Genomic DNA, 18,263 nt, shown 5'->3' with positions numbered 1-18,263 from the left:
GATTTAACCTCTTATTTTAACATGTGTTTTCTATTTTTCCCCTGTTGTCTGTAGTCCACTGAACATGGTACACATATTTCTTTGTGTAGAGGATTTTATTTGTAATTTGAATTTCATATGTACTTACCTCTTCCATCCTGTAACCTTCAAACACATACACATAATGACCAGGACGGCCAACAAACCTAAAAGCAAAAATAATATATAAACTAGAATAAAAACAGAAAAATAAGCTAATATTGACACCATGATTTAATATAAAAACACAAAAATAAGTTAACTTTGAAATCAAGATTGTTCATTTGCATTAGTCAAAATATTTCAGAAGTTGCTTCTTAAACATGAATTTTCAAGGGCTCAGCATCTATTCAGCTTTGATTATTTCAAAGAAATAGGCCTCTATAAATTATTTTCTACTACATCTGGATAAAATAATTTTAATAAATATTTTTCAGTGGTAAAACAATATAATTAAAAACACCTCACTTGATTAGAGATGGCAAATAAACCTGGGGACACATATCCTAATTCACATTCTCTTACATGTGAATAATGCCCTGAATGGAATTATTTATACATCTGTACACAATCAAGACTCTTCTGGCTACACCAGGAGAAACAATGATATTGACTTTATTCGAACCATACAACACAAAAATATGGTTAAAAAAAGAGAGAATTTGGTGACTTTTTTTCATTGGTGTCTTACAATATTTGCAGCTGCTGGCAAAATGCATCATTCATCCTCAAATGAAAGGTGCTGGATAGGATTAGTGAAGACTAGAGATTAAAAAATTTTACAGCCCCCAAAAGGAAGAGCAAAATGATCGTAAACAGAATCCAGAGGATGTTTTAAACTTTTTTTTTTGGCCAAAGTTTTAGCAAAGAATAATTTTAAGCTTCCCATTCAAAAGCATGTGGATGACTGGGTCCCAAAATAAAAGGATTTTGAGCCCATAGGAAGTCACACTTATTTAGCAGGACAGCTGAATTAGCTTTTTGGTCAATCACTTCACTTGCCAGTTGACTGTAGTCATTTCTTAATTTGATATGTGAGAATAATGCAAAATAATGTGAAAGTAATAGAAAAAAGAGGTCCATAATTTTAAATTAAATAGGAAGACCTTTCTTTGCCAAATGATGCTTCAAGGAAAATTTGTTAAACTGTGGAAAGTTAAAGCCTGTAAGCACCACCGTTCATTATAAAAACTACACTTTTTTAAAAAACCAAAATGAATTATTAACTTTAGATAAACCTGTCAAAGACATTTCCTCAGACCTGGCAAAGATGACCACTCCCAGGCCTTTGTGCCCATTTTTATACACAGATCCACTAATATAGACACCTTATATAAAAATGCATATACAGAAATACATATATATAAAGGATATTTATCCTACCTTCCTTTAAAAAAGGCAACATAAAAAATTGATGCATAAGAATTCACAAACTTCAGCAGGAATGCCTTCAAAATCAGTCTTTCCTCAAAAGTTTTCTCTGTTTTTGGTATTTCTGGGGGAAAAAAAAGCAAACCAGAGAATTGAATCAGTAAGTAATATAAAAATCCCTGAATCCCCAAACATGTACAAAAAACCCCCAAACTTCAAACTTTGGGCTTATATTAATTTTTCTTTTGTACCTCTAATTTGTACCAAAGCCACTAGGTCTGTCACTGAGACCTGATTTCCAGAGATATTCAATTCCACAAAGCAAAAGCAGTATAAATTACTCTGCTGTGTATATGGATATTAACATACACGAGTATATCTGCTACACAGTTACACAACTAAAATAACAAAACATTCATATTCTCGGTTGAGGAATGTTGAAACCAAAGTACAAAGACTTTCAGCCAGAAAAAAAAACACCTTAAAAGCATCCTTAACTTGTAGTCCACAACCCTTCTTTTCTCTGGTGAGATTGTTGAAATGTTTAATGCTAAATACAAGACTAAATACATTTTTGAATAAGGTATTAAGTGAATTAAGTGCAAAAATAATGGCACGTTTTTGTTACCAATTCACTACATGTGTTCTGTATTTCAATATTTCTTTTTTAAAATATTTTCAGTATTCATTATGTTCCCAGATTTATTTTTTCAATTTCTGTGGAAATTTTCTGGCAGCAGAAAGCACAGGTTTTTCAAACTGATGGTAGGATCATTTTTTAAAGATTTTATGTGGGTGAAACACTTGCATTTCTCTGCTCATCCTGAGCTGTATCTAATGTGAGAGAAGATAATTTTATGAGTAAATTTATCATTCTTGGCTGAACTTCTGTGGCACAAAGAAAGTGTGGAATAATAAGGAGATCCAGAGCTCTGGCTTAAGGACTTCATTAAAAATACTGCTGTATTTGTACAGTTTTGTTTCAGGCACAGTTTGAGTGTTCTGTTTGCTTTGCTGTTGTTTTGGAGTGTCTTTTCTTAAAAAAGCTGCATAATTATTTTTGCACTAAAGGAAAAGAAAAGCCTAATGAGCCCTCACAGCCTGACTTTCTTTGTGATACTTTCAACCACATTTTCATAAAAGATCAGTGCGCAACCTGATGAGCCCTATGGCATAACCCACCTGTAAGTATAAAAAAGCTTAGTTAAACCTTCAAACAATTTGTAGGTGATCCCATACACTGAATAGATCTGCAAGAGAAAGGCTCAGGGCAGCAGGAATATTGAATAACAGCAGTGCAACTTTTCATTTGAGGGAGAAAAATCCTAAACCCTGCCTTACAGAGAACCACCCCCTCCATGGATGAGCTCAGCCTCTAGATGAACATTTACACACCATATATGGTCCCAGAGGCTCCCTCAGACATCCTATACCATAGCTGTAGAGGCATGTGTAGAATTTGTCCTCCAGCCTGTCGGGTGTGCTGCATGAGAAATGCATTCAGCCAGAATAGGTGCATTTGTAACAGAGAAAACTCCCTCATCCCAAAAAAATGAAACACTTGGCGGTGGGTAGTTATGCCAAAATTAGGCAGCTGGAATTTGCAGGTGGAGGATGAGTTGAGCTAAGGGTGGAATGGGCTTTAGCTCTCTGAAGGAGCTGTTGCCTTTGCAAGGGACAAACACAAGTAGTTTTGATTTTGTCCCCATTTCACTGGTTCTTCCTTGGCCTCAAGGAAGCGTTGAGGTTGGTGAGGCCCTGGCACAGGTTGCCCAGAGCAGCTGTGGCTGCCCCATCCCTGGAACTGTCCAAGGGCAGGTTGGATGGGGCTGGGAACAACCTGGGCTAGTGGAAGGTGTCCCTGCCCATGGCAGGGGCTTGGAACGAGGTGAGGTTCAAGGTCCCTTCCAACCCAACCCATTCGGTGGTCCTGAGTTACAAGTGAACTGTAAATCTTGTCTGGCACCACCTGATTACTGAAGATAATCTGTTCTTCCTGGGAATAGCTGGATACCATCTACACTTTGGCTGGTCTGATCTGTGATAAAGGGGCATCAGTGCCCCACTCCGCTGGGCCCACAGGAGTCTTGCTCCACGGTGTACGAGCTCTCTGTATTGATAACAACAAAACTCCTACTCTTTTCCTCCTGACTGAGGAGGTATTGAGGCATATGCATGACTGTGATCCTATGATTAACCCAATTGCTATCAGTGTTATTCTTGTGCTTACAGATGTCATTTTTTACCTGAACAGAGATTCGAGTGTACTTGGGCCAGGAATAGAAACTTATGCTGTCAAGAGCTACTCCTTCAGCCCAACAACTATGTTCTTCAGCTTGTGGATTAAGTGCAGTGTGAAATGAGAATTGAGTATGTTTTTCTCCTTTCAGTAATGAGAGTTCACAAGTTAAGCAACATTTATCAGCATGCATGAATTATAATATTTTTAAACATTTTGATTACATTTGGCATCTGAGCCTAGCACTGGAGAAAGCTGCCTGAGTGAACTTTCTAACTCATGTAATTTGTAGCACTAGAGATTATTCTGACTGGATCCTTCTTAAACAAAACATCTGATGATTGGTTAGGAATGCTGCCCTAATAATGACAGGATTAGAATTAAATGCAAAGTGACAAGGGAGCAATAATCAGCAAGTACGAAATTGTTGTTTCTTTCACAGTTCAGCATGGTGCATATTTCAAAGAGAGAGATTTTTCTCCTGCGCTTCCCAAAGAGAGGCCATGGCAGTGCCTAGCACTTCCCAGCTCCTGCCTAGAAGCTGCTGGAGAAATCTCATCTTTATCTTTTCCTACTCTTTCCATAGAGCTGTGTCATTCCTTAACATCTGTGGCCTTTCTTACCTGGGCAGGTGCAGTGAACAGAATTGATCAGGTCACACACAGTTAGCAGTCTGTCACTCATGTGAAAGCTGAAAATCTGGGTACAATTTTGGCCTGAACAGTGAGCCTGAGCTCATTTATGCTACTAGAACAGAGTCCATTTGTGTAACCCTGTTACAATCTGCCCAAAGCCTGGTGCAAAACAGAAATAAACAAATGAACCCACCAAAGTGACAATTTGTGAAAATTAATTGCTTTGTCTTAATTTCTTTCAAATACTTTAGGAATTTATTCTAAACAGGATCATACTTCCACAATTCAGGCTTGGACCTCTAACAACTGCAAAACTGTAGTTTGTAATGTTCGTCCAAAAATAGGACTGAAAGAGATGTTTTCATTTGTGAATTTAAAAGTGTTTTAAGAAATTGAGAAGAAAGAGAGGTCTGAAGAATAACCTCATGTAAAGGTGCTATCAGTCAACATCCTTGGTCTAATTTATATAATAAAATAAAGCCCGGCCTAAATCCCTATTAGTAAACATCTTTAACCTAATGTATATAACAAATCAATACTTTAGGCCTAAAGCTCTATAGGAGTCAAAGGAATTACTTCTCTTCAAAAGAAATAAATAGCCAGGCTTGCAACAATATTTTGATGTTTAAAATAAACTTTTCAAGTCCAACCACTAACTGCAGTAAAAATCATTAATAAAAAGTCCAGCCCAGACATGCCCCCAAAATGGAACCAAAAAATCATTTGAGCAGTAAGGAAATAGTTAAAACTTTCATCAGAGAAACAACATAAATGTAACTTTGTCAGAGCCATCAACATTTTTTAAGCAACTCACTGACTTTCTGCAGCTCTTAGCTTAAAGAGATACCTTCACAGGCCTGAGTGATTTCACAGGCCCCGTCCAAGAGGAAATACTCCTCCTGGACCCTCCTTGCACCCCCTGGTGTCAATACATGCATTAATGAGGAATGTGGCGAGGAGTTTTACCAATTTCTGTCAACCATTTGGCCACAGCTCCATAAATTTCGTCGAGGATGAGGACTACCACAAGGTTAATGATGACAGCAGTGGCAGTCACAGTCACTCGAACATTGGACCTGGTTGTCTCGTTTGTGCTGAAGGACAAGGCTGCTGCTGTCGTGATTCGGTACACAATGATACCAAACACTGCTGAAAATGCCAGCATGATCTGCAAACAAATTAACACATGGATTAGTTTAGCCTGGAAACAGAAGCTTTAGCTGGGAGGTTGAGTGTGTTCCATGAATTGGCATCATAGGGCTGTTTCTTAGTGCAAGGTGACAACATGCAGGTGATCGAAATAAAAGGCTCTCCAAACAAGGGCATAAATAAGAAATAAGGAAATTGATGCACCGTTCCAAACTGGCACAACAATTCAACTGACACAAGATGACCAGAGGGCTGGATGCTTCACAGCATCTCTCATGTGAAGAGAGTTGGATGAGAGTTGAGAGAGTTGTCTAGCCTGGAAAAGAGAAGGCTTCAGGGAGATCTTATGCCACCTTTCATCATCTAAAAGAGGCTTATAAAAAGGAGGGAAAGTGACTTTTTACATGGGCAGGTAGTGGTAAAAAAAGGGAGGGTGGTTTTAAACCAAAAGAGGACTTTTTTTGTGAGATATTAGGAAGAAATTCTTCCTGTGAGGGTGCTGAGGCCCTGGCACAGGTTGCCCAGAGCAGCTGTGGCTATCCCATTCCTGGAAGAGACCAAGGCCAGGGTGGATGGGGCCCTGAGTGTCCTGATCCAGTGAGCGGCCTCCCTGCCCCTGGCAGGGAGTTAGAATTAAATAACCCTTTCAACCCAAACCAATCTGTGATCCTTTTATACTCATTCCATGGATTCCTGCAGATGGGCATGTCCATTCTGATTAAAGCTACACACATCATTCATGCAGCGAAATTTGGGTTCAAAAGCAGGAATTAAGTAAGATCTTTTATCTGACAATAGATTCAGATGGCTTGGACTGAAAGGCCTGTATTTATGTGCAGTCAGGTGAATGGGCTTTACTGGCTCAAACAGCTTCACCTGTGCACAGCAGAAGTGCTAAGTTACAAATTAAAGTTATTATTCCCCTGTTATTATTCCTTTAAGGCTGACCTAAGCAGGGTTATTAGGGCTTCACTTTACATTTGTGTCCCAGAAATCACTTGGTATCCCTGGCATTCTTCGTGGGCCAGCTTTGACCCATGAGATGAGGAAAGTTGGCCCTGCTACTTAAGATCAAGTTCCCGCAAGAAGAACTTGAATTTCACAGGGTTGTGGTATTCCGTTAAAAAAATAATCCAAAGCAATCCACAATGAAAAAGAAATCATTAAAACAATAATAAAAATAGCAAATTTTCGTCATCACAGCACAAAAGGGGGAGAAGGTACATTCTTCCCTTTCATTTTTGCCTTTAGCAAGAATTCCAGTGTACATTCATTATTTTAGGTAAAACATCTTGAGATCATCAGATGAAAGAGACTACCTCAGTGTGAAAGATTAAACTACTGCAATTACTAAAATGGGCCTAGGGGTCCAGATTCAAAACACGGATTTAAGGAAATTTAACAATTCATTTTAATGATCCAGCAATAGTTTATTGAATTCCTGTATGCAGGGGAAGGTTGTTGCATGAAAAGGAACTATTGCAAAAGAACCACAACAAGAATCAGAGTTAAATTATTAAAGGTTGAAGGTGAAAACTGGGCACACTTTTATGAAGAACTAGTAAACATACTAAGAATTAATTATTTGGAGAAACTCCTGGAGTTTTCAGATGAAATTGTCAAATATGTTTTGTCAGCAAATAGTAATAGTTAGACCTAGTAAAACATCTAATTTTACTTTTTAAAGAACTGTCTCATTAATTTTAAATGAAATGTAGGTTGAATGATAAAAGCCTGAACCTGAAACAGTTTAAGTGAAAATTTTTCAAATTACATAAAGTATTATTTCCTTTGGTTTTGTAGTTTTCATTGTGTCAAGGAAACATTTCTAGTTTCTATATCTATTTTTCTTTTGACTTACCTACCAAATGAACAGACAAAAAAAAAATCACATTCATGCTGAACTACCTTGCTGTGACAGAAGGGGTGCAGGAACACAAGAACCATAAATTTTTCCTTGCTTCCCCATTACAATCACTAGAGTAGAAAGTAAAATCCCCAACAAAGAAAACAAACCAGCGCCACCTGGTATTAATTTACTTCACCTTCCACCTCTACAGACACCTTAAGCTCCTTTCTTTTTCTTAATCTGAGCAACAGATTCCGCCTTCTTAATCATCTTCCTGATACTGTCTTCCTGTTTTTTTCCCCTGGATTTCTTTGCAATTTTTTTCATTATGGTGGTGGACAAGGAAAATCAGAAATTGGATGCCTCATTCTGGAGCTGATGAGGCCCCTGAGCCTCCATACACACCTCTCTCCATCATGAATTCCCACTTAGGAATTATATCTTAACAGTACAGGAAGAAGAGTCAAGAACAATCCACACTAAACAGAAAAAAGAGAAAATTTCAGATCATGAAAGTTCAATGAACTTGAACCTGATCAAAGGATTTTAGGGATCCCTTACCCCAAGGAACATTACTGGAGGATGAGAGAGTAGCAACCTTTTCAAATCCGTGCAATGCCATAGCAAGATGTAAAAAAAAGGCTTATTTGTTTAAAGAACAAAAATATTTTCTTTGCAAAAGCACCAGGGCTTCAGAAACTCTCAGTTGCTCAGCTGCTTTTAAACATCTGCTTAGACACAGATGGAAAAATACTCCTTTAGGAGTCTTCATTATCTGTGCATCTAGCAAGAAGAGAAAATTGAGGAGGGCCTGTAGGACTGCACAGTTACTGTGAGCACAGTTCTCATTCCCCAGACAGTCACTGAGAGGGAATGGTTTCTGTGTCTTCACAGCATTTCTCTCATTCCTGAAAATACCTCTTCTGCCCAGATTCTTGATCAGGCAGGCCACCATTTGTTCAGGTGCCCACTGTGGGGTTTGTTGTCATTGCCAACATTCCCTCTGGCCATCCTTCCCCTGTGTTATGGCAGTTTCTTCCCTGAATAGCTGAACTAGTCCATCCAGGATTAAACTGCTTAGAAACAGATGTGAAAATTGGCTGCAGAAAAGGTCACCTACTGAGCCTGGTATGAATGAAGACAAACAGGAAAGCAAACTAGATATGAGAAGGAAGCTATAAAACCCTGTGGGCTAGGCTGCTACCTCCATCCAAGTAGGATAACAATTTAATGTCCAGATAGTTCTCTGGCCCCCCAGTAGGGCTATTCTAGAGTCAAATATTACACCATGTGAGTGAGAATAGGGTGGAAGAGGCTGAACTCTTCTGCCATGACACAAATTGATTTTCTTCCTTCCTCTGACTGAGCCAAACAAAGAAAAGCCCCCGTGATTCATTGCTCCATGCCACCCTGCTCTCTCCCAGCACTACCAGCATCTTCACACCAACTCAGAAATCTCTACCACATGTGCCTTCTAAATATGGGGTTTATAAATTGTGTTGTGTTATTGTTAATCACACTCAAGAAAAGCTTTTAGATGCCCAGCCAAGCCTAGATCTCCTGCTACCATTGATCTCTGCAAAAATAAGACTTGTGAACTTCTGTCCTACAATCCCTGCAAAAATGCATAGCTTAAATCAGACTTGGATCTTCTGCCCCCTCTGCAGTCCAGTGAGGCTTTGTGTGCAACAAAAGGACTTGATCAGATTTTAAAGCATCCACATATGTGCGAATTAATCCTTGGAATTGTTTGGTGAAGTAAGACTGGACAAGAGAAGCAAACAGAATGTTTTTTTCAACCTGCATTTTGAACAAAAAAACCAGCATGCCTAGCTTAATACAGACAGAGGAAAAGCCAGAAAAAAAAGAAAAGACCATGACACAATTCTTGAAAGAGGATTCACATAAGTGAAGTACACAACAGAAGTATGGAAATTAAGAGGGGGGAAAAAAAAAAAGGAAAGATTTTATGCTAAGAAAACCATTACCAGCTTCAAGAATCACCAGGGAAAGTATGGGATGTAAATCTCAGGGAAAGAGGGACAGAACAAAACAGCATCACTCTATAGCAATGTAGAAATTTTCATGGAAAACACCTATAGATTTGGAACACCGTTTCCCTTTTGGCCTGGGAAAGCTAGCATTAAAAATTCAACAATTGCTTTTACAGCACTAGAAATTGCTTGTGTGCAGGTCTGTGTCTGGCTCTTGTACCCCTGCATACACGAATAAATTCAAGATTTTATTATTTATTTTGTACAGAGGCCTTATAGTTAAAATAATTAATCTGGGTGAATAATAATAGAAATAGAGCTTAACAAGCCTAATAAGGTTTCTCTCTACAATTCACAGACTGACAACAAAACTTCAGTCTGATCTTTCCAATTCGTCTTTAACTAATCTAGCAGGAAAAAGGGAAACATCCCATAGAGTAAAGAGCAACTTGCAATATCCATGTCGAATAGCAGAGCATGCTCTCCCTCATCAAGAGTGAGTTTGAATTTCATGCATGGTTTGCAAGTTGTCTCCTGTAGGTACTTATATATAAATAATGCTCAAAATATTGCAAAAATAAGATCACTGTGTCCACTTTGCAGTTGGTGAAAGTCAGCCTAGTTCCACTAGTCATGAACAGAAGTTGAAGAATTGGAGCTCTGCATTTTACATCTCACAAACTGTAGGTAATAACCCTTTATAAATCTCTCTGAGATGTTACAGTAAGCAGGGAGGGTAATACCTAGCTTATGAGTCAGGAAAGCACTTTAAGCTCATGCTTAGGGGAGAATTAAACATGTGGTGAAAGTCAAGAGCACATGTAAGCACCTTGTCTGCAAAAGAATGACTTGTAAAAGCTCAGTCAGGGCTGTGTGCTTAGTCAGACTCAGTGTGGCCTGCTCTAAGTCATGACTCATGACACTTAGAGATTCTGTCTAAAAAGTAAATATTGGGTATGGCCACAGCATGTTAAACTCACTCAAAATGCTGTGAGTACATCCATAGAGGACACATCTAAAATGTACAGAAAATATTCTGAATATGCAATGCATACCTCTTCATAAATATATAAACATATCTATAAGGGTGTAGACATTAACTTCAATGCGAGCATTTGATTGTCAGAAAAAGAAATGAAATCTTCTCAGGATATCTGGTGCAGTATGTGCAAATTTGAGTAAATTAGAAATACACTAAGCTATCTTAAAATAATTTAGGCCGCAGGTGAGTTTCCCTAGTTACATGCTGCAATGGTGTAAACAGGCCTATTTCACTGCCATTTTATAGTGGCTGTAGGTATGAACAGAAGGTTTCAGTCGGTAATTACTGTAACCAGAGGGATAATGGGATCCTTTACCATGTAATTTAAGGTTTGTTACCCAAGCCTTCCTGTTGCTGTTTACAAAGTCCAGTAGCTTCATGATGGGTTTGTTTTGCTGGAAATTTGACTTTTGACTAGGACAATGGTGTTCGCACTTTAGAGGCTGTCCTCCACACCTGATTCTTGCTCCCAAGGGAGGATTGTGTACCATGATCTTACTGTATACCATGATCTACTGTACAGTCCATCCCTGAACATGTCTTGGATAAATATATATCAGCAACTGATTTATTTCACCTGGATGTCGCCTGTTCAGAGGCTCAACCTTTCCGAACGTCACTGTGACCAACATATGCAATACTGTGCTCACAAATAAACATCAATGTTATCCCTTCATTGGATAACAGAGATGGAGCAGAAACCCTGGGGGAGAGGCAGAATTTGTGTAATGAACTGCTGGCATAACAGCAAATCAGACTTTCCACAAGCAGCCTTTGGAAAAAGAGATTAAAGCTGGAGGCAGGCATTGAGCTCCATGAACCTTCCTAGTATTTCTCCCAAACTGACCTTACCTTCAGATTTTAAACATATTTGAGAACAGCAATTCAAGGGTTTCCTTCTAGATGCTCATGGCAAAGTTTCTCACATCTAATAAACAAGCAGAAATGAAAAGTATGTTACCATAAATAGAATCAGTCCAAAGTTCGCTGCATATCCAGGCATGCGGTCACTCCATGTCAGTTTCTCCTTTTCATTCTGTAGGCAAAAGACATAAAATAAGAGATGTGACAGAACTGTACAATAGGAAATATTATGATTAATAGGATTTGTTGTTGAGAGCCATTCTCAATTCCCCTGCTGTGATTTTGAAGTTTATTATGCGATTTAGAACACTGATGTTTTAAAGTAGATTTTAATTCAAGATAAAGGAGGGGAAGAGTAAATAAGACATGTAGAAAATGTCTGCAAAATTAAGAAAATATCCTATGCAACTATGATTTAAGTATTTGAAAACATGTATTCAAGTCCTACTAAAGTTCATATCAGGAGAAATCCCCGAGACTGACTTTAATTCACATTTAGGCAAAGCAAGATTCAAGCATTTATTTTTAATTGCTTCTTGTAAAACTACAGAAGAACAGTGCTTGAGATAGAAACCATGATAAGAATGCTGACTACCATTGAACCCAGATTATTTTCCTAATGGTCACAAGCACCAAATGTGACCCCTCAGATAATTATTGACAAGGCACCCCAATCCTTCCCATGGTACTTGTTTTATAGCAGAGGGAAACTACAAAAGCAAGGCCCCTCTGATCCCCACTGCCAACCTTGTGTTTTTCATGCATAAACAGCATCTCCTTCTTCCCCGCATAATTTAAAGCAACTGTGATCAGTGAAATCGAGTACGCTTTTCCCATCCCCACACAAACTCAACTCCAGCCCCAGCTGCATGTACATCTAAAGAAGACATTTGAAGATGGATTTATGTGAGAAATACGATTCCCTCCTCTCAAAATAGATTTCTTAAAATAATAATAAGGTCGCTGCTTTGTTTAAGTTAAACTAAAACTATATAATCAAATTAACTAAGGACACAAAGCCAGCTGCTGTTGGTATTTCTGTGAAGCACCACTGCTGCCCCATGGACCAGTACTACCCTTACACATGAGTTAGCCCAGAGTGATTCTGAATTTAAATGAGTTTAAATCAGATTAGAATTCAGGTCCAAGGTTTCCTATAAACCATTTCTAAGGCACAATTGCCCATGGATAAACATAAAAATCTGGGAGCGTTGTGCTTTTGTAAGAAGCTTTCCCAAAGTAGAATTAGGAATGCAGCATATAAGTGCAGAAATGCAGCTGTGGATTTTCTAACCAGGATGTGGAATTAGACCTAGGACATAATCCTGCCTTATACATCCATTGCCATGGTGGTGGTGCCTCAGACACTGGGAGAGATCATTACTCAGCAGCCCCTCTTGTGACCTTGTCTCCTTCAGACAGTCCTGGCAGCACTGGGACACAGCAGACCAAACCAGAAGCACCAATAATTTGGCCCAGTGTGCACAGCACAAAAATACTCTTTACAGTTCATACACAGAGTCCAGCACCTAGCTGGAAGGCTACTTGAAAAAGCATTCCTGTGAATGCACACATGCATTTCATTGCATTTTGGCCGTTACCACTCAGTAATTCTACGGGACATAAAGAATTTCTGAGTGATTATATTCCCAGAAGGCCTGAAGGACACCACATTTTACAGTTTCACTAGGGGCTGTATGGGGCTGTGCTTTGTACTTGTGCTGAACACAGGGCTGATAATAGAGATGGGTTTGTTATTGTGGAGCAGGGCTTACACTGAGCCAAGCCTTTCCTGCTTTTCTGCTGCCACACTGCTGAAAGAATTTAGGAGACACAGCCAGGACAGGTGACCCCAACTGACCAAAGGGACATTCCAAACCTTATGACACCACGATCAGCATATATAGTGGGAGGAGAAGAAGGAAGGGAAGGATGTTTGGAGTAATGGTGTCTGTCTTCCTGAGAAACTGTTGCATGTGATGGCACCCTGCTCTCCTGGGGATGGCTGAACACCTGCCAACCATGGCAAGCAGGGAATTAATTCCTTGTTTTGCTTTGCTTTGCTATAAAGCTACCTTTATCCCAACCAGGGATTTTCTGTCTTTTACCGTTCCCATTCTCCCCCCAGTCCTGCTGTTGGGGAGTGAGTGGTTGCTGGCAGGGGTTACACCAGGATGATCAGCAGGCCGTCTTCTCAGCTCACTTTTCCATGTATGTGCTTCTTTGAACCTTATTTTTCCATGAGTTTGCCATGGACTGTAGCACTCAGCCAAAGGGAGATCTGAACAACATGAGGAGTTGCTAAGCCAACATGAGAATAAAGGCAATGTTGGATGAAGAAACTGAGCTGCTTAGCATACACTGCTAAAAACAAATCTGGAAATTTAACTCAATATCCCAGATCTCCCAGTCCATCCTAGTCTATCCCAGTCCATCCCAGAAGTTTCAGCTCCTCGTATTCCCTCCCAGAGCTCCTAGTCCATCTCAGTTTTTCCCAGTTCATCCTCATCCATCCAGGCAGTGGAAAGCTACCTTCTGTTCTTCTGACCAGAGACAGGGTCTCTGGACCCTGGAAATGGGATGAAACTGAGTCAGGGAAGGTTTATGGTGGATAGCAGGAAACCACCCCCAGAGGGTGGTTGGGCACTGAACAGGGAATTCCCATTTCCCCAGGGAACTGTCATAGCCCTAAGGCTGCCAGAGCTCCAAGAGCATTTGGACAACACTGCCAGGCACAGTGTGGGACTGTTGGGGGATCCTGTGCAGGGCCAGGAACTGGGCTGGATGATCCTCTATTTGGAGCAGCCCAAAAGTGTAAGTATTTATTGACACAATAAGACAAAATTGATCATCTGCAAAACAATCTCAGTGACAGATATGTTACGCTGAGGAACATTGTCCATAATGAACTGTGTTGCAGGGGAATATTTATACGCAGACAGAAAACCTCACAATATAAATTGTTTGGTTTTGTGCTAGAGGAAAACTAAAAGATTTACTTTTAAAACCTTACTTTTGTTTTCCTTCCATACAATGACGGATTTAAAATTCTAGTGGAGGAAAAAGCAGGTTTTGGTCTGTGTGCAGTGATATGTTCCTGTTTTAATGTTTAATCATGTGCGGAATATATTCCTTGAAGATCTACAGCTCTTTTCCTATTAAAAAGAAAAAGTGAAATTTAAAAAAAATCAAAAAAGAAAGAAAGATAAAATTAAATCCCTTCTTTATTTTTCTGGACAGTTTATTTCCATGAGTTACCTAACATGGCAAAGATCCAGCTCTGCATCTTCAGGTGGATGGGCTTCTGGGCTGTGGAAACTTGGAAGTGCCCTGCACTTGGACAGCACCAGGCAGCTTTTGAAAACAGTTCTATGCTTCTCTGTGAATTAAACCACAGCCACTTTGCTCAGGTCACAAGTATTCCAGTTATTAATTGATATTTTCCCTCAAGATGACACCTCCCCCAAACAGGTGTTTCTAACCATCACCAATGCCAACTCAACCTGCACTTGGGGAGTACAACCAGAGGTTTTTTTTTCTTCTCCATCCTGCTTTGTAGCTCCAGTGCTGAAATTCAGTGTCTTCATTGTGGTTGCACCTGGGTAATCCCAGTGATTTCACTGGACTTGCACAGAGCTGTAATAACTGACTGGAATTTAGTAAAAAGATGCACAGGGAAGAACAAAATCTAGGACTCCTCTCTAAGGTCTTACACTGCTAGCAACAAAAATAAGCTACAAAATTATATTTCCAATAACAAAATCCAGAAATTCATCTCTAAGTATGCCCAGGAAGCTTCAAATAAGTAATTGCCATTTTTATAAGCACACATTTCTTAGTAGATTTCTAATTTAATTTCTACTTCAATACAAAAGCTTTAATTTGTGTAAAAGCTGCACTGTCCAAATGAGCACCTAGAAATATGGATTGTGGTATTAAATGCAGCTCTTTTGTATTTGTGTGACACCTAAAGCACTGTCTGTGCCCTGCAGGCTCAAGACAAGGCATAAAACAAGCTGCTTCTGAAATAAGGTGTCCCTATAGTGTTACTTTGGCCTTGAAATAAGTTTAAGACAAGGAGAAATGGATCCTTCAGAGCCATTTGCAAACTATGAGCCAGAAAAGGCCTGCAGAATGGGCAGTTGTGAAAAGTAATCAATTCCAGGGTGATGACACAAAAAGAGGCACAATCAAGGACTGCATTCCTGGGATCATGCAGTAGCCACAACGGTCATTACAATTAAGAAAATTCGACCGAGTTCATGGGATTCTTTCAGCCTGTATTTGGGACTCAAACTTTTTGAGGGATTGTATTAGCCCTCAAACTTCTGTGAGGAAAGAAAAAACTGCTGCCATGCTGAGCATCTGTAATGCCTGTGTCTATCCCTGTCTGAATCTACAAGTTCTATTTTCACACTCCCACTGAAGCAAAAGAAAGCACTTTTGATTTAAAACCCATTAAAAGAGAACTTAATTTCTATTCTTCTCACTCAAGCAGCAATGGTATTTTAACAGTTAATGTGGTTGTGTTTTGTGAGCAATGTTCTGTCTCAGGACTGCACATGGAAAACAAACTGCCAAGGTTAATCTGGAGACACATGAAGAACTGCAAAACCTTTAATTAAAATTTTTTGCTGTCCTTGAAACATGCAGAGTAGCACAGACACACCATATTTGTCAGTGGAGCTTTCAGTGGACACACTCTCAATCTAAATTGTGGAAGCAATGCAAAACAGAAAGCTTTGAGAAGTGTGTGCATGGCTCAGTACTGGGATCATGGAAATTAATGGATTTTGAGGCTAAGCAATGTTATTTTTAACCGCCCAGTCTTAGTCTCCTTTGTAACCACACAACTTCCTTGAGAAGATTTTTGCTATAAGGATAACAAATGTGATTTAACTATTTAAAAAAAACAAACCTCTAACCACAGCTTGAGCATTTCTGTGATGAATAGTCAGTTACAAGCCTTATGAGGTCATTCAAATTGCTAATTACCTTAGCTGTTGAAAATGTATGGCTTATTTCCAAGGTGAATTTGCCTATCTGGATTCTTCAGCCTTGTCATTTAGCTGCAAAATTGTCAGTTAAGAGCATCTACTGAGAGACTTCTGAGACATGGCTGTGCATTCTTCTGAACTATGATCAGGCCACCTCGTGGCTTTTAAGCTGGCTGAGACCACTCCCTCAGAATGGGAACCATGCAGCAAGCCTACAGCTGTATTTCTTCACCTGTAATGGGGTTGGAAGTAAATCTCCCACAGCCTACAGCCTTGACATGGGCAACTGACTTGACCCTCCACATAACAGGACTCATGGAAGTGTGTGTGAGTAGCCAAGTCTCTGTGCCTCAGGAGACTCAGCCCTCCCACAAGACCAGAAATAAGTTATGCAGTGGGTGAGGGCTGTGCTTCCAACCATGGAGCCTGGCAGGAAAAAGAATGCCAGCCTCATCTCTGTCAGTGGAGATGCTAGCAGCATGGAGGGAAGAATCCATGAATCCAAGAGCTTTTTACTCCTTATGAGTCTTAACACTACATTCTGAAATTCCTAATGAAAAATAAAAAGTCCCAGAGAAGCTGTGGCTGCCCCATCCCTGGAAGTGTCCAAGGCCAAGTTGAATGGGGCTTGGAGAACCTAGGACAGTGGAAGATGTCCCTGCCCATGGCAGGGGCTTGGAACTGTGTGGTCTTTAAGGTGCCTTCCAATCCAGGCTATTCCATGATTCTATGACATTTGCACAGCATTTGACACACACACATATATATACACATATTAAATGTATGTAAATGTATGTCTCATGCATGCAATGAGTACCTTGATAAAAACTAACGACTTGCAGTAGATTTGTGTTAATATTTCAAGCTGTTTCCTTCACACAGTAATAATAACAAAGGCTAGAGGTCTGCTCTCACTGTAATTTAAATCTGTAAAGCCAGACTTGGTTAAATTAATATGCTGTAATTTACTCAGGAATAAAAATGATTCCTTTGCTGCAGTTAAACTTCTTTTGACACTAGCACTCAATGCACTGTGGCATATTGCAATCTTTATTGTGTAAGTGGCATTAAGGTGCTTAGACTTTATATCACTGTTTAATATCAAGTGCTTGATATTTACATACAGTTCAAGTGAAAACTGGCAGCACTTAGTCTTTTACAATGACAGTTTAACATATGGCTTTACAAGTATGAATTATTTATGTCAACTTGAAGCCATTCAGAATATTACCAGGAAAACACTGTAATTTGCAGTTACATCTGTAAATAGGGTTACATCTACAATAGGGTTACATCTGTAGTCATAAATATTCATTGTTTGTCAATGCTCTTTGTAGATGGTTAATAAATCATAATGAGGCTGATCCTGAGAAGGCAAAGGGCCAGCTGTACAAATACATCTGGTGGGATTTCCAAAGCCCCTGACTGTGGTACCTGGGCCTGCCGTAGTAGAGAAGGTGGTACTGGAATGTCACAAATTCAGCTCAGGGCATGAAGGGATACCCTGTCACCTGCTCAGCTTTTATTTTTTTAATGTATCTGCTGAAAAGTCTCAAAGAATGTGATCAAATACCACATGTGGCTTTAAAATACTCTTAAATAAATATAGTCAAGCATAAGGAAGACAGATTTTGAGCCAGACATGTGCTTACTTTACTTTGCATGATTAAATCAATTTACTACACTTTGATATTGACTGGATATGGAACTATCAGGGGAAACAAAGTGAGTTTCAAAGACTGATTTTAGGAAAAAAAACAGGATTTCACTGTCCTGGAGTTCGCTGGATCTCCAATCTCCACTTTGTACCGTGAAATCCAGAGCACCACTATTGTAACAGTCAATCTGGTTTCACACTTTGTCATGTAAACTGTGAACATCGAATCGAGAAGTTAACAGAATAATAAACACAACCCATTTTAAAACAATTTATCAAGCATAACTTTAAAAAAAATATTACCTTTTAGTAGTACCCATAATTCAGCGCCATTTAAATTACTGGAAGGGATTTAATTTAAGAGTTTCCCCCTTAAATCTTTAAGCATAGGACTAACAGCTCTATATGAGTCCATTGATTACACAATCGGTTCCCAGCTACTTATAGT

The 18,263-nt window shown here is 39.3% G+C and overlaps 1 protein-coding gene across 1 annotated transcript in view; it reads right to left on the bottom strand.

Annotated features, from left to right (window-relative positions):
• The window catches only part of ANO2 (anoctamin 2), a 150,091-nt gene that overhangs the window by 25,953 nt on the left and 105,875 nt on the right, over positions 1-18,263 (bottom strand). Inside the window, exons 15-18 of the mRNA XM_030960274.1 lie at positions 11,259-11,333; positions 5,230-5,431; positions 1,402-1,513; positions 128-185 (exon numbers count right to left, since the gene is read on the bottom strand). Coding sequence (XP_030816134.1) covers positions 128-185; positions 1,402-1,513; positions 5,230-5,431; positions 11,259-11,333 — 447 coding nt within the window. The remainder of the gene's footprint in view (positions 1-127; positions 186-1,401; positions 1,514-5,229; positions 5,432-11,258; positions 11,334-18,263) is intronic.

The sequence above is a fragment of the Camarhynchus parvulus genome, chromosome 1A (assembly GCF_901933205.1).
Source record: "Camarhynchus parvulus chromosome 1A, STF_HiC, whole genome shotgun sequence".
Lineage (NCBI taxonomy): Eukaryota > Metazoa > Chordata > Aves > Passeriformes > Thraupidae > Camarhynchus > Camarhynchus parvulus.
This window is presented reverse-complemented; position numbering and strand designations above follow the sequence as displayed.